Source organism: Fusarium verticillioides, chromosome 1 (assembly GCF_000149555.1).
Source record: "Fusarium verticillioides 7600 chromosome 1, whole genome shotgun sequence".
Taxonomy (NCBI): domain Eukaryota; kingdom Fungi; phylum Ascomycota; class Sordariomycetes; order Hypocreales; family Nectriaceae; genus Fusarium; species Fusarium verticillioides.
Window position 1 is genome coordinate 3,301,140 of NC_031675.1, and position 16,733 is coordinate 3,317,872.

The window sequence follows — 16,733 nt, forward strand, 5'->3', positions numbered from 1 at the left end:
ATCAGAGTGGACGGGAGTGTAGACAAGTACATACAGCGTGCTGACAAGAAGATGCAAAAAAGGAAAGGCTTTGCCATGAGTCGTTGCATATCACCGCAAGAAGAAAAGAAAATAACGGCCGGCGGAGAACGTTTGGCACTTGTATTGTATATAGACTTGCGGGTGCAGCGGGTCGACGTCGAGGGCTTCGGCGATCTTTGTTCGTTGAGTGAATTCGAGTCAGTACGCGGCCCGAGTGATCAGAAGCACTATACTAACCTCTATGTTTCCGTGGGCAGAGCCAAATTACGTAGGTCCCATGGCCTCTCTATTAGCAGCTCACCACCGCAGACCGTCTGACCGTTGTTGACTAGAGACAATTCTCAGGGCATCTCATCAACCGTGCTTGATTTGAAACTTTGGCCAATGCACAGATGACTCGCTCCGCTCCGCTGGGCAGTGGAGCTGAACCGAGCTGAACTGGACTCAGTGCAACAGCCCAAGCCCTTGGAATACATATGTACATACGGAGTACAAGAGGTGGTCACCAATCAGTGCAATGCCGACATCTCTGATGTACATGCATAGGTACGTCCAAAGGGTGGATGTGACATTGCCATCCAACAAATGCCAGTGGTTGACAGGGGAAACTGTTGATGCATTATAAGGTAGCGTCCTGAATGAATCAAATCGGGGTACGGAATACTTGGCCTGACTTTCCAACAAGTGATGGAAGAAGGGAGCTACGCAAGGATCGGGATTTGATGGACGGGCAGGCATCGATCTGTGGGACTGCTATAAGGTTCCCCCCCCAGACATCCACCATTGTACATAGGTACCTACCTATGCTTCACCCACAAATTGTTTCCTTCTACGGGGGCCACAAGGCAGACCCAGTGGAGGAGTCTCGGGCTGCCGTTGAAGACGACGTTGACTACTACTCCGTACATACCTGAGGCACTAAATAACTTACAGAATATAATAACACTTACAAAGTCATTATCACCGTTTTCAATCTTAGTAACTTCATACTAAGGGTCTTGTCTGGGATACAGTGTCTTTTTCGAGTACCAATTGTTCGCTGTTCTCTACACACTCACCTGACGCTGGTCTGTCTATCCCAGTCAGTCGTCACAATCAAAAGTCCAGTCAGCGTCCATCAATATTATCATGAGGTTGGACAAGGCATGTCTGGGCTGAGCAGGTTGAACAAGAGCCAACATTCGCGTAAATACTCCAATACACATCGACGTCTTTTCTCGGCTTGTCATTCGACATGTTATGGTGCGCTACCACCAGAGGAGCAAAAGCCTGCGCGGCAGGCCTAGCCACTAAAAATCTCTCTGGATGCTTCAATCACTGGCATCGCCATCTTGACATCTGTCTCGTAGCTTTGACTGGCTTCTCGGCCCTTCTAACCCCCTTGTCAACCCCTGGTCAGTCACTGTCGCTCCGCTGAGCGGCTCCCCTGTCATTCCCGCTAATGCAACACACCCATGCTGATTGATCCTCCTGTTGCTGGCTGGCTTTTGGTTCTGGTTGGCTCGACGCTCTTTGCCACTCAGGAACCTCGTCACTTATGTCTCTGTCTTTCAACATGGCAACTCAGCTTCTGATTCGCATCTTGAATTTTTCACTCACCAACGAGCCCACTATCATCAAATATGCTTGGTCCAATCGCTATCGAAAGATGACGCTGTCAGCTACGATGTATTTAATCCTTACGGCGAAGCATGACATTTTTCGCAAATCAACTGGTATATACGTATTTATTCATTCTTTGTTATAGACATGGACTCAACGATATAGATCTCGGAACACTCCTTGCCACTTCAACTGCCTGAAGTCTTACCACCTCTCGAACAAAAATATTTCACCCGGAAAATCTCAAGGAGGTGTTTGTGACAGATCTGTTCGAGCGCCTTTTTTCCTTTGGTCGACGCCAGATACAAGCAACCTCTTTGTGGTGAGCTGACGTCGTCTATCACACATATCACATCGAACCATGCTTTTCAGCATCACAAACAATGGTCGATATGTTAATCTAACGCATCTCGGCATAGGCAACTGTCAGCGCCATTTGTGGAAGACACCACTCTTCGGTCCGTTGGTGCGATGTCTTCAATGTTGACAACGACGCCATGTGAAGCCTTGCAGCCACCGATCTAGGACGCTAACACGCCGACGACATCTTCAACCTGCTCTCATATATCATGAGATGCGACGGAGGGATTTGTAAATGGCTGAGGAGGATCGCAAGCCTGAACATGTCCTAACAGACCTCCACTTGTTGCAAAGAACCCCATTTACCAGAAAGAGACACGCTCTAACGTTGGCAATTGACTTGCATCTCTCTCAGACGTGGAACTGGCTTTCCACATCGCTGGTTGTCTTCCCCGCAATCTTTGCCCCAGACAACTCAATCTTACTCCTGCCCATTTAGCTCGTTGGCTCATGGCCGTGGAGAAAGGGATTCCTAACTACTACTACTACATAGGTAAGATGTAATTAGCATGTGAGCCCTAAGGATCCCGACTATCTGCACTGCAGCAAAACCACATCTGAATGGGAAGTTCTTTTGGGTGCGGTAGTCACCAACTAAGCTAACAAAGGAACGACTTGCATCAAGATATTCCTTGACAAAGGGGGAGACTCTTCGAGACTTGAATTGGCCCCGGCTCAGATTCCTATTGCAGATATATGGCGCAATTCTCACTCACTTCCCATTGATTGTCAAATTTCCAGGATAAAATCGCTCGGAATTATTCAAAATCTGACAGTTCTTGCAAGGGTCGAAGTAAATAGCCGTCTACGGATGTCTATTCCGTCACAAGGCTAAAAGTCTCCCCTTGGCATCTGTCAAAGGCGTGGCGCTCCGGATATATCTCTTTGGTAACATTATATACTGGGAGTGTCTTATTACAACCAGTGATCTGATTCATTGTCTAGTTAGTGAAGAGTTTGTCGACTTCGATGTGCCTCACGCCTGCATCTATGCCATGCTTCCTCTCCGAACCTTGCATGTATTCCTCCAGTCTATACAATTTGTGGGTGCTTCGTCGAATTCGGTATGTTATTCAAGGATCTGACCATTACGAGGCTCGCGGGAATCTTCCCCGGTCTAACAATACATAATTATATGCATGACACCGACTTCGGCAACTGGCAAGCGTAATAGCCGAACCAAAAATACGTATAGGTCTCAGAGCTTGGTCAGATATAAGTAACATCCATTCAGTGGGAGGGGGATTCTCTGTCAAGCGAAACTCTCTTGGCAGCTACGTTGGTGTATTATGTCCGATCTAATACCAGTATATAAGCAATGCTGCAGTAGCAACACCGTTTCGATTCGAAACGGTCATATTACTTGAAGTTGTTGTTGCGAAATGTCGGATGCAGTAACTGGCACACTCCTCCTCTTTTGTGAATTGCGGCACAGCAGCTGTCTGAACTTCCCCCGTGAAGGGGGGTAAGATATTCAGATCTGCAGCAACTCAAGCTAGCATAGATCGGGATGCTCAAGATTTGAGGCGGTGCATGTCCATGTCTGCGAGCTGCCGTCAGCTTGAAATGCAATCTCCGAAACAGGCCTCCTTAGAGTGTTTATTGTCAAGTCCTCCGCGTTCTAGTAACTTTAGAACAACTGGGAAAAAGTCAAGAGCGTTGTGTGGAACCCGGTATTTAATGCTTCCGACCGCGAGAAGAAGAAAAGGGCAGTTAGTGGTTTTTATTAAAAGCTGAAACGACGGGTAAGAGTTGAAACCGAGACTGACAACGAAGCCTATGACACGGTCGTCAAACCCACCCCAAAGTTGACTTTCCTTCTTGGCTACGTTAGTCGATGATCCGAGCCCTGCATCCGGTTGCAGTGGATATGAGAATCCCCTTGCGTGTTCTGTCTGTGCTGGAGGCTAGCTCCATCTGGCCGTAACTCCGAAGGATCATTAACATCAACCGTCTAGGATTCTTCTTCTAGTCTTGCACAGACATCGAACAAGAAGGTATTCAATTTCTGGTCTTGCTGGTGTTCCGATCATGTCGTCGAAGAGCGATTCTGTTCTATTGAATGAGCCAAGCCCGGACTTTGTCCTAGTCCAACGCATATGAGTGAGGTTTGGGGACAATGAATATCACATCATGCTTCTGACCCTCGTCGATGAACCCGGGTAGTACTGGAAATCCCCCGGGGTATCATCGCAAAAGGCTGTACCGAAACTATTCGGCCAATATCTGCAGTACATGTAGGATTAGGATGCCGGGCCACATAACCGCAGCAATATGTATAATCTTCACTATGGATCAGTTGTGGTTGCTTTGCCCGAATGTGACCAGGAACCAGAGACTTAGAGGGTGGGTGACCATGTGCCAGATTACCAGTCGGAAGTTTGAGAATCATGTCACAACCTTCTAGCCACGCATTCTAGACGTTCGAAATTTGGTCCAGGTCACTAATGCCTGTCAGGTTGTGAGCCTAAGAGTAGGTGTTGATGTTCCTCCCCTTCAGCATGTCAAGACGAAAGGGCCCTTGGCTGAGATAGCAGTCGCCTAACTGCTGCGTTTCATGATTTTTCCATAGGGTTGTTAGTGCAACCTCATTGCTCCGCCATAGGGCCGTCTATGTTTCAATCGCGTACGTTAGCGACTCCAGACTGGGTACGGAGTAACCGAGAGCGATCCGCGCACAGCGGACGATATCCAGGTGCGTGGGTATTGCACGGGTTCAACACGATATCGTGGGCCAAGACCAGAGACCCTGATGATCAGTCACAAAACCCTTCAGTAAGCCTTTACGGGAAGGTCTTGCGAAGAGGTAATAAGAGCTCAATATTCTGGAACCGAACCAACAATTCTTTAACCCCCATCGAAATGCAACTTGAGCACTTGTTGAGGAGGCTGCAGGAAGTGAGAAAACCACATGAGCTTCCTCTTATGACCACTTGGACCGAGCGTGAGACGAATCCTTGTGGGTAGAAGAGGAACAAGGCCCGCTCTAGCCTCAAGTCAATTCCAAGAACTATGTAGAGAAGACGTTTGAGACCCTTGTCCCTGGCTCGGGGATCAAGCGGCGGAAACACGATCACTCGAACCGCTGTGATGGGTGAAGGTACAGCGGTTCGGGAAGGATCACAGCTGATTGTGATATGGTGTGTAGGTAATATATCAGCGACACTACCATAAAGCATCATATGCATGTGCATATCTATATATCTGCAAACTGTTGAGTTTGGTGCACATGTTGAGCTGTTGTCTTTCTCTTTGGTTTCTGATCTTGGACCTGCATCAAAGTGAGACTCTGAGGTGGTTCATGCGACCACCTCGAATAAAAGCACACACTCTCAGACACGGATCAGACTAGAGCCGAGTAACATGTTCGACAGCGTCTTATAGAGCCGGATATTTTGTTAGTCCCAAGTTCATGCAAGATTGCAATACCTTTTCCAAAGATGATGAAGAGTATAGGGTATCTATATCTCATTAGGGACAGGACACGTGACTGTATGTGCTTGGCAACGATGTCAAGAGGAGTCATGAGTTTCGCCGATATGCTTTTTCTTTGACGAAGTTTAGGTATGCCTTGATTTGAGTAGAATTATTTAGTCATTCAAGCAACACATGTTGATCTATAACTCGTGTCACCAGAACACGGAAAATATCAGATGCTGAGTCAGTATCAGAAGTCCCTCACACATGGAAATGGGTTATGGACTTGGCAGATAGTAATAGCAGGAAGGGTAGATTAATTAATAAAAGTTCTAATAGTGCCGTATATGCAGGTTTTTGTCAAATCTCACCAGAGCAGCTTCCTGTGTCGTCAAATCTCGGGCTGGGGTGATGACTGTTTGTTTTTGGCTCTTGAACTGCCCCGCTGGTGTTGTTTGTCATTCTAGCTTCACGGAGCACACAAATGACATAACTTGTGACCAACAACAGTGTACATCAATCAAGCTCTAGAACCACCTTCAATTAATCGTGCCGTTGTACTACGCTAGCTATAGCTACTATACATAGTACAGTGTCGTATTGGATTCAACATAGCGAATTGCCGCAATCCGATCCAGTCACACAAATCATATCACTCAACGTCAGCCATGGGCAAAGAGACTCCTCTTGTGTCATCTCGACGGCTCGCCAATGCCGAAGGCGATCCTGTCGCTGTTGTCCGCGTTCGAAATCTCCAAACGACTATCCAAGGACCCAAAGATGCTTGGGGTCGAGGTTCTAAGCAGCAACCTCTTCTGATATCCGCCGAGGTGTCACTGACGCATGCGTTCCCCTCATCGTCATCAGACGACAAGGTCGCTTCCGATACCGTTCACTATGGGCTCCTCAGCAAATCTATCCTCAGCACTCTGGAGAAGTTGCCCAGGTCAGCCCTGTCGTTGAGCGATGTGCTCAACAGGCTCTGGGTTGACCTTACTGGTTTCCAGTACACTGGCGTGAAGGAGCCTTCCGCCCAAAACACAAAGGCTTTCCTCGACATGAGCCTTATACGAAGGCTCTCAGTATCGCTTGTCCTACCCAAGGCCTCATTGATGGGAAGTGCAATCCGGCTCTCGGGATCGTGTCTCTTTGCCGACTCAGCCATCACAGCGCGAAGTCTGGAGCTGGGTCTAGAAGGTATCAGAGTGCCGACACTCATCGGTGTCAACAGTAATGAGCGAAACGCGAAGCAAGTCGTCATCACAAACATCCGCATCGACGAATACCAAACCGCACACGATGACTATGCTGTCATTGAGAGTATCATTGTTGATGTAAGTAGATTATGAAAGGGTTAGTGGACAAACGTGCTAATCATCACAAAAGGCCATGTCAGAATCGTCGTTCGAAACTCTGGAGGCCTTGGCGGCAAGTCTGGCTTTCCATATTGCCCGGGAACTCAGGACCAAGCGTGACGATTTCTACGGACAAATCATTCGCATTGGACTCGAGAAGCCAACAGCAGTGCCTCTGGCCGAGGCTGCCTGTGTAGAGCTCACGGTCAGAACCGAAGATGTCAAGATCGAGGTCTCTAAGACGAAAGATGTTAGGTTTGATGACACTAGAAACCAGATTGCGCACTCGAATGACAGGAAGCCGTAGTGCACTTGGTCCTAGGTAAAAGTTTGATATGCGGAGTAAAAAGTAGGTCGCATATGCGTATATGGCTACTTGGATGATTATTCCCCATTCAACTACTCAAGCTCGCTTTGGACAGTCTGCATATGCTGTACCTGAGGCAGTAGGTAGTATTGATCAACATATATGGCGTTATCAACACGGATGCTTCAGCATATTCAGCTTCTTCCAACGAAGACGAATCGCCGCAAGTGATACCTATTTAATGTCCCTCAACACTCACTTGTGAACCTCCATTCCTGCCCGTGGAACGTCTCCCTCAGTGACCTTCCGTACAAAGTCGGGATCGGGGTCGAAGAGCATGACGTGAAAGTGCTGCACGGTGTTGACCGATTGCAAAGAATGCCAGTTTCTAAACCAAAGAACCTATGCACATGAGTCTCACAGATGAATCACCTACAATGACAGGAAAGACTCACATTATCCTCTGGGATATGCGCTCGAAAGGTCTTTGTCACGAAATCATCAATTTCTTTTCTCGCCATGTCCGTCAAATCTCCTGTGGCGGGATCTTCTACGAGGTCGAACTTTGTCCACACGACAAGGTGCGCTATTCTCGGGTCTATCCCGTAGGGGGCGTCATTCCATATGATCTTATAATCGTCCTCGAATTCAAACGGTGCTCCGCGCGGCATCACTGGAGTACTCCATCCAAGACGATGTTCATGGATAAAGTTGGCGACACTGCCGTACTTCTGTTTCAGATAGAACGTGAAGGCTTTGTAGCGCCTAAGCTCTGAGGGAACACGCTTGAACTTCTCTAAGCGGTTTGTTTGGATGATGTCGCGGACCTCAGCCCAGGAGAAGATGTGGTACTCTTGGTCTGGGGTGGAGAGAATGCCTTGATCTTTCTTGTGGACGCCTCGGAGAAAGTCAGGACACTCTTCGGTTCTCTGGTCCTCGGGGATGTTCATGTTCCAGAAAGGAACAGTTTCTGTGCTCCCCATGGTTTCTAACGTTGAGTGAGATGAAGTTACGGTGAGACGGACTCTTCGTATTATTGGTGATTATATGGAGAAATGGAGGTGCAATTCTCAGCCCGGGTGTTGCCGGTGAAGGAATCAGTTTCAGCGTTACTTGAAGCTGATTGTCTCTTTGCCCAATATCTGGCCATGCGACGTGTTCTTGTAAGGTATAAGTTCCATGGAGGGTTGAATGGTATGGCTGCGTCTCCACAGAGGGACGCGCCACAGATAGAGGGTGATAATGCAGAGAGGCACGTAAAACATGTCTAGTCTGCTGGTCATTATATTATCTTGATTCATACAAAATATATATCGGGCATCGTTATCAAGTTTTCCATGACAAACAAGTGTTGTCTTTGTAATAGATTCAGGCCAAGTTTTCTCAATTGTTACCCCGTCCTTCAGTACCTACATAGAAATGTCTAAACGGGCCACTCTCTGGACAAGGACAACCTCCACTATAACGGCAGATAAAAGGAGTTAGAGGTCCGGTGAGCCACTGCAATGCATATGATTTTCGTTTACGGAGTAGCTTCCGTGGTTGTGGAGGAGCTGTCAAGAAGCTCAGAGAAACAAGTGACGTGAAACTGATACCTTCAGTGCTAACCACCTTACCTTGCCTTACTTGCAGTTAGCATCTGTGCCAGGTATCCGTAAGATGGTGGCCAATCTAGGGTAGGTAGGTAGGTAGGTAGGTTGGTAGCAAAGTGAAAATAACTGGGTATAGTTCTTGTCTAGTCTCTTATCCAATGCCAAGACCACGTGGAGAGATATACGGCAGGTCGAGGTTTGCATTTGACAGGAGTCTTCTAAAATCTGCTTTTGTTTGTTGGTCTCCATCTACTGAATGATTGGCCAAGGAACGGAACGGGAGAGGCGTTATGTGAGCTGGGGCTCAAGTGTTCCAGATCCTGTTGAAATGTCAATGGTTACCTATGCCTACGACATTACTTCCGGTCTTCTGATACATAACAATCACAACGCTGACTCTCTCTTCAACCTTGTAAGCAAGAATAGGCATCTTGCATGGAGATCGACCGATGTAAAGATAGCGTCAAGACTAGCCGTGATCAACCTCGTTGCATCCACTTCTGCTCATTTCGACTGGGCCCAAGCCTGTGAGGATCCAATAAAACAGCCAATTACAGAGCCGAGATACTTGCTGTGTCTGGGCGTGAGCTTCGGGAGCTTTGGCCCGTTCCTCATCTTCAACTCTGGTTCACCGTAAAAGGAGCTTTGGACCCTGGGGCATAAGCAATATCAATCACCTTGTTTGTGTTGCTGAACCAAGGCAAATGGACGCCCCAAAAGAATCAGAAATTCACTCAGAGTCAGGTGTAATGAGCGGTTTGTTTGCATTCGGGAGGCAAATAGTAGGATCTTAATGAGGGATATCATGATGGTGGCGGCACACCAAGAAAAATCAACCATGATACCACCCAATCTCAATCAAGGTTGCCTGTTTCCCTTATTCTTATTCTCATTCTCGGCTACCCGCTTGTCTGTGCATTGTGTCTGTACATACCTACGTATTCAACTGACTGCAACATCATATCTGCAAAGGACCGATCTCGAACATTCAGCCATCATGGAGCAAGTATAGAGGAGGATGCTAAAATAAACTCAGTGAAGACCCCCCTAGGTTTAGCCTAGAGGTACCTGTCATTTTTATCATTACGGATAGAGGCTCCCCTAGCCAGTCTCACCAACTTGGCCCGTTGAGTGCTAATAATACCAGCGGTAAATGGATACTCCATACCTTTCAAGAAGAAATGGGAAACAAGATACCGGGGATCCTGGCTGGTTGGCCCGCCGCAAGCCTACAAGGTGAGAGATCGCTGGTGCAAGTGGTGAAGTGGTGGGGTTTAATCCCCGTGGTATGGGTATCGTGAAGGTGAGGAGAAATGATCAATTACGACAACTCGATGATACGAGATGTGATAATAAACAACAATAGGGGAGACGAAGGCACTATTGAGCCTCGTCTCATCTTCACCGCAAGCCATCAACCACAACTAGGTAGTCGGTAAGGATGAACAGGGACGGGTTAGTTACCAGAGCATGGGAAAAAGCCTCCATTCCCCAACGGCCAGGGAAGAAAAAACAAAACACATGGATGGGAGCTGAGATAGCCTAGACCAGGTAAGGTACCTAGGTGCAGTACGGTATCTCGAGTATCACCGAGTTAGTAGACGGTCTATCTGCTCGACCATTGCGAGCTGAGTTGTCACCGCAAGTCTAGGAATCTCGCCTCCTATGTTACCCAACCTTTACTAAATCTGCACCAACAAAAAGAGAGGAAATTGCTGGAAAAGGACAAGAAGCAGAATCAGTTGAGAGTGCAAGACAGAAAAGAAGAAGAAGAAAAAAAAAACACCCAAATCGACTCGACGTCACTGCTACACCTCAGATTGCAGAAAAAGTGTCAATAGTTCTAGACTGCTGTTGTTGTTCGGCTTCTTTTGTCCGCCTAAGAAAAAAGCTCCCTCGCCACCCCCACCAAGTCTACAAGCAACAGCTGCAAGCCCGGCATCACCGCCCCGCATCTAACTCTACTCTGGCGCGCTGTTGCTGGTGCTGGTGCTGGTGCTGGCCTCCCCTTTCCCTCTCGCTCCCGTTCGTTTATTAGCTGCTTGACCTGCTTGACCTGGTTACCTTGATTCATTCCTCTCCTCTCTCTCTCTCTCTCCCCATTAACAACTTCTTGATCCTTCTCCTCATTCTGCATCCCCCCCCAAAGGCTATCTATCTACTCCCTCCCGTTGGCTTCCATCGTGCTACTCTAATTCCACCTTATTAATATTCTCCACGATTCGACCGACTGACTCCGTTCGCAATGGCCAGTGCTATCAAGAGTGCGCTGCCTACCCACCTCAAGCCCAACAGCGGCGATGACCAGGGCAATGAGCGTCGTCATGGCAAGACGCGCAGTCACATGGTGAGTTGGCGTGAATCAAGATACTGCTTCACCTCCCTATCATCGCATGCCACATTATACAAAGCAGATGCGATTGCGTGCCTTTGTTCGCTCACGGCGAAGCTTCACTGTATCTCAAAAGCTTCATTGTGACGCTCATCATCAGTCATATGGATGTCCAGGCACTTGACATGGCTGCAAACAGGCTCGCGCTTCCACATCTCTTCACATCTGCCAGATGGACTTGGTTACGGCTCGCGCATTCACTCGAAGCTTGATGGCTTTAAAGTTCCCCGATGAGGTTGCGAAGCTTCGTCCTTCTCTCTTCCTAACACACAGCCTGCATCATATTTTTTTACCATAAACAATACTAACCCATCATGCTCCAGGCTTTCGAGAACACCTCCACCAACGTCGCTGCTGCTCAGATGCGAAATGCTCTGACCAACCTCGCCGAGACCGTCAAGGATCCCGAACAAAAGAAGGCAAGTCCTTCAACCCGAAACATGTGATGCCTGATTCAGTCAAGACTAACCAGACGACAGTTGTTCGAGACTGAGATGGACAATTTCTTCGCCCTTTTCCGACGATACCTTAACGACAAGGCCAAGGGCAACGCCGTGTATGCCTCCCTCCCGACCAGATGTATACCACAATACGGTTGCTGACGATAGTTTAGAGACTGGGATCGCATTGCCCCTCCCGCTCAGGGTCAGGTCGTTGATTACGAGGATCTGGCCAACACCGAGTCTGTCCAGTTCCTCAACAAGCTGGCTGTTCTCAAGCTCAATGGCGGTCTAGGAACCTCCATGGGCTGCGTCGGCCCCAAGTCCGTTATTGAAGTCCGTGACGGCATGTCCTTCCTCGATCTTTCCGTCCGACAGATTGAGTACCTCAACCGTACCTACGATGTTAACGTCCCTTTCATTCTCATGAACTCGTTCAACACAAATGACGACACTGCGGCCATCATCAAGAAGTACGAGGGCCACAACGTCGATATCCTTACCTTCAACCAGTCTCGATATCCCAGAGTGTACAAGGACTCTCTCCTCCCCGTCCCCAAGCACAACGACTCTCCCATCAACGAGTGGTACCCCCCCGGCCACGGTGACGTTTTCGAGTCTCTTTACAACTCTGGCATTCTCGACAAGCTTCTCGAGCGAGGCATCGAGATCATCTTCCTTTCCAACGTCGACAACCTGGGCGCCGTCGTCGACCTTCGCATCCTCCAGCACATGATGGAGACAAACGCTGAGTACATCATGGAGCTCACCAACAAGACCAAGGCCGACGTCAAGGGTGGTACAATCATCGACTACGAGGGCTCAGTCCGCCTACTCGAAATTGCCCAGGTACCCAAGGAGCATGTCAACGAGTTCAAGTCCATCAAGAAGTTCAAGTACTTCAACACCAACAACATTTGGCTCAACCTCAAGGCCATCAAGCGTGTGGTAGAGAACGACGAACTCGAGATGGAGATTATCCCCAATGGCAAGACCATTCCTGGTGACAAGAAGGGCGAGTCCGATATTTCTATCATCCAGCTTGAGACCGCTGTCGGTGCGGCTATCCGTCATTTCAACAACGCTCACGGTGTCAACGTTCCCCGTCGACGATTCTTGCCCGTCAAGACCTGTTCCGACTTGATGCTCGTCAAGTCTGACCTTTACACATTGAAGCACGGCCAACTCCAAATGAGCGCCGCTCGCTTCGGTGACGCGCCCCTGATCAAGCTTGGTGGTGACTTCAAGAAGGTCTCAGACTTCCAGAAGCGAATCCCCTCCATTCCTAAGGTGCTGGAGCTGGATCACCTCACTATCACCGGTGCCGTCAATCTTGGCCGCGGCGTAACGCTCAAGGGCACTGTTATCATCGTCGCGACAGAGGGCAGTACCATCGACATCCCCCCTGGATCGATCCTTGAGAACGTGGTTGTCCAGGGTAGCTTGCGCCTACTCGAACATTAAATTGGGAGCTTGTTTGGATGTCGTACGGTTTTGTGGCAGACTGTCTCAGGGTTTTAACTTGTCACGACCTCTCGAGGTGCATAAGATGGACAGCCCATAGGCAGACATGTGATGAGGTTTGAGAATTGGAATGTTTATCCTATGGTATGGAAGAGAGGCGACGTCTCCGAATTAGTAGATATGGGAGCCTGATTGAAGCGTCATATTGAATGAACGCTTACTGGGAGGGTATGGAGGATAAGGTACACTTTGAGTATGTACGTACTTGGCAAAACAGCATTAGCTTGATACCTATACATAGGTACAGCACATTTTTAATTGAAAAGGACAAATGACAATTTCTCGACAAATGAAGGGGTCTCGGGGAAATGTGCCGGACAAGGTCGTCGACTCATGTTGGGACACGCCACATCATCTAACTTAGCACAGTAGATTATTAGACAAAACCAGTCTTTGTATTATAGTAGTGGCGTTTCCTTGTAAATGGGGCTGATGGACATAGTCGGTAGGCCTATCCTCATTTCGGACCAGATCTTAACCTTAAATCTTGTAAGGAGTACATAGGTTTTTGCAATTACGGTTTACCAGCCCCTTTGGCTTGTTCAGGCTTCAGGCGGACCAACGTCGTCGTTCATCGGACGCATGACGACGACGTTGAGGATAGTCTGCTTCTGTGCTAAGTATTTGTGAGGCACAGTCGTACTGGAAAAGTCTATCCATCCTGGCTGGGGTGGCAGGGTGGCTTACCTGCACTGTCGAACGTGCTGCATACGGTCTGAGAGCAGGATGATGGTGTCAAAACACCAGGTTGTTTGAAAGTGAGACGCGGGGCGAAGGGTCTGTTTCGACCCAGGAGGATCATAGCACAAGACCGTTTACAACACTTTGCCTGTTTGCTATCTCGATTTGAGGCCTATGACCTGTCGCAAACGCTAGCAAAGTGAAATCAAAGGACTTAGATCAGCACTCATGACGTTCCACATCAATGAGGCATTTCCTTCCATCTTGAGTACCGAACCGGGATCGTTGAAAGCTTCAACGCACTTCACACTAAAAACAGCTACCCATCTCCGTAAGGTTTGAATCCTACCCTGAGTGAGGAGTCATGATCCGAGCCGATGGAACTCTCCAAGGTAAAGACATTTTTAGCACGTTTGATATGATAATATTCCCAACCGAATGCCTAGCCGGAAAATCCGGGCCCAGATGAGTCCTTGAGATTGATATAGGAGATAGGGGATGGTAAAGACATCCCATGAATAATATCGTGAGAGCTTGGCGAGAATATGAATCCTCAACCAACCAAGGCTGTAAGCCTGTGGCTATCCGACTTCTCAAATCGGTCTAGTTCGGAGAGGGTGGCCCCGTCGTTCCATTCCATCGAGCGGCAATGCACGTTTGCATATTGTTTGTGGGGTTGAGGGAGATTGTGTGAAGAAGGGGAGCGCGCTGTTGGTTAATGCGAAGTCCGGACTGGCCTAAGCAAGGCCAAAAGTTGGGGACCCCAGCCTGATTACCTCCTGGGCCATCTGTGATAATGCCTGCAGTTGCAATTCATGGCTCATTGACCAGGAAGTGCCTTTGATACTGTACTCCGTAGGAACTTCTGAGTTATTATGCAATGCCCTCATGTCTTGGCAGATTTGACTTCTACCGCAGGTGACTCGGCCGGTGTTTCTGAGGGTCAATAGTACGGGGGAAGGCGAGACAGTAAACAGAGAAAAGTCTTGCTTCAGCCTACAAGGCTGTGTGTGCCCAGACGCTCTGGATCGTCGTGGAAGAGACACTCATGGGTCACATTACGGCGGTGCTCGGTAAGACTAACGGTCGCAAAACAATAGCCGCTGATGGCCATCTGTTGAGCCGTGGTGTGGCGGAGGCCATCTACGACTGGTTGAAGTGCAGTTTTTCATGTACCATTCATGCTGTCGCTCACTGTTGTGCTCCCCAGCCTTTCCCTCGAGCAGTGAGGGGATGTGTCTGTATCGACGCCGACGAGCTTAGCATGAAGCTTTTACGACCGTCCATCGAGTTCAAGCCACAAAATCAACGTCAGCAATAACATGTCCGCCTAGAAACCGCTGCCATGATCGACGAACCATATCGGTCTGTATTACCGTTGCAGAAGGCTGGAGAAACGCTATCCCCAGTGCACTCACAAGGTATAGCGTTAGTTGGGCTTGATGGAAAGAATGCATGGTACGTACGCTATTGCGTACTTTGCTGACTTACGTAGCCATCAATGTTAAGCAGCACGCCAAAGTCCGGGGAATGTATTCCATTACATTCTCTTGCTTTTCTGCGTGTTAGTGATGCCATCACATTCAGCGGTGCTGTTGCCTTGCAGGAATACCACGCTTGGTGATCCATTGGTGACGTGCAGTTGAAGGGGCACGTGAATAATTTGCATGATGGTGTCTGTTGTTGTCTCTGCTGCCCAACACTTAGCCGTAGCAACGCAGCCATAGCGGGCACCATCAACGGGTAATGATTCACTCTAATTTACAGCCACCTAGGTACGGATAGAGACACACACATTACCTAACGTAATAACATTTTGATGAGACGCTATAGGCGCCCTGGCGCTGAGATGGCGACTCCTAATTGTAGTCTACTATCGCGGAGAATTTGATTCGAAGTTTGGTCAATGCCGAGAACGCCGCTTGATCAATATTTCCAAGAAACCTGCAAGAGTTATGGCAAACCTACCAAGTGCTTGCAGGGAAGGTTTTCGATTGAAGCTCGTCATTGGCACTATTGAGAAGCTGGGGGGGCAAAGTCATTAAAGCACTTCCCAATACGGTAAGGTGACCACGCCAGGGATACCAAGTTTCCAATAGTGGCAAGCATCTAGACCGCCGATGAACAGAGGAGAAACAACTGCAGCAGTCGACATGCTGAGATTTTCCGGATGTTGTCCAGAACCGTTAAGGACAAGGGTCTTGATGAAGCTATGCTCCACGGTTACGATTCAAAGGGTTCATTGCATGTGCTGTGAAAGTGAATGAGGGAATATTGAGAGAGATCATGTGTTGCTCACAAAGACTGTCTCGTTGATTGTTGATATGTTGAACCAGGCGTGGCCCATCTCATGAAATCAATACATAACTGAGCAAAGACACGGCTGACTTGGCCAGCTCGCACCGCATCACATCGGTGAGCTTACGACAGCATGTCTGGCAGTGGTAACCTAATCATGGCGGCTATCGCTGCTAGAAAGATAGGGTAGCTGGCCTCGCCCTCCGAGAGTTGGTCTGTATGTAGTGCAGCAGCTCCGGTATACGCCGGAGAGGCGCGGTTAAAAAAGTGTGCTGGTGCTGTGACCACTGCCAGGCTAAGGCAAGGCTGACAGGAAGCCCTTGATAAGGCCTAGAACGAGTCGAACTGGGGACTTGGCCAGAGGGAAAAGGACTTGCATAGCTCAAAGCTCGCCTGACGACTGTATCAATTCCACCCCAAGGTGACCGCTAAAGACCTGCGACATGAATGAATTGAGGTCGTCAGGGGGGCAAGGCTCGATGCATAGAGCTTGGAAGTCAAATTGTGATGGATCGAGGGCTCATGTCGCTAATGATGCTTGCTTGGCTTGGTGGGCGCGTGCCCACTCTGGCTGTCAGGCACAGCAATCATCCTAGAGGTTGTCCGTTGGTCTTGCAGGTGGAGCTGGCACATCCCCTTAGCCTGGAGGGCGAATCCACAGAAAGCTTGAAGTGTGCGCCACAAAGGGCATAGCGCTGGCATGCGTGAAGGACGCTAGGATATGGCTAATTTGCGTGGCAGGGA

The 16,733-nt window shown here is 48.7% G+C and overlaps 4 protein-coding genes across 7 annotated transcripts; 3 read left to right on the forward strand and 1 right to left on the reverse strand.

Moving 5' to 3' along the window:
* The first annotated feature begins 5,778 nt into the window (after nt 1–5,778).
* Nucleotides 5,779–7,608, forward strand: FVEG_00980 (hypothetical protein). Its single transcript, XM_018887741.1, has 2 exons — nt 5,779–6,734; nt 6,787–7,608. Exons 1-2 carry the CDS (start codon nt 6,069–6,071, stop codon nt 7,060–7,062), a joined length of 942 nt encoding a protein of 313 aa, XP_018743524.1. The 5' UTR covers nt 5,779–6,068; the 3' UTR covers nt 7,063–7,608.
* FVEG_00979 (hypothetical protein) lies at nt 6,976–8,264 on the reverse strand. The gene is made up of 2 exons (XM_018887740.1): nt 7,518–8,264; nt 6,976–7,464 (listed from the first exon to the last, which is right to left on the reverse strand). The coding sequence occupies exons 1-2, from the start codon at nt 8,043–8,045 to the stop codon at nt 7,318–7,320; spliced, it is 675 nt and encodes a 224-aa protein (XP_018743523.1). The 5' UTR covers nt 8,046–8,264; the 3' UTR covers nt 6,976–7,317.
* A 764-nt stretch (nt 8,265–9,028) lies between these two features.
* FVEG_00978 (UTP-glucose-1-phosphate uridylyltransferase) lies at nt 9,029–13,902 on the forward strand. 4 transcript variants are annotated; one of them, XM_018887737.1, is made up of 5 exons: nt 9,029–11,001; nt 11,370–11,465; nt 11,526–11,602; nt 11,660–13,455; nt 13,505–13,902. In XM_018887737.1, the coding sequence occupies exons 1-4, from the start codon at nt 10,900–10,902 to the stop codon at nt 12,948–12,950; spliced, it is 1,566 nt and encodes a 521-aa protein (XP_018743520.1). In that variant the 5' UTR covers nt 9,029–10,899; the 3' UTR covers nt 12,951–13,455; nt 13,505–13,902. The 4 variants fall into 4 exon arrangements, with proteins under 4 accessions (XP_018743520.1, XP_018743522.1, XP_018743521.1 ...); XM_018887739.1 differs by having other exon boundaries at nt 9,029–9,957; nt 10,021–11,001; nt 11,163–11,465; nt 11,660–13,902; XM_018887738.1 differs by having other exon boundaries at nt 9,029–9,957; nt 10,021–11,001; nt 11,660–13,902.
* Nucleotides 13,903–14,205: 303 nt separating this feature from the next.
* Nucleotides 14,206–15,582, forward strand: FVEG_14758 (hypothetical protein; the record flags this gene model as incomplete). Its single annotated transcript, XM_018903731.1, has 4 exons — nt 14,206–14,260; nt 14,792–15,001; nt 15,187–15,223; nt 15,525–15,582. 4 exons carry the CDS (start codon nt 14,206–14,208, stop codon nt 15,580–15,582), a joined length of 360 nt encoding a protein of 119 aa, XP_018743518.1.
* Nucleotides 15,583–16,733: the final 1,151 nt, after the last annotated feature.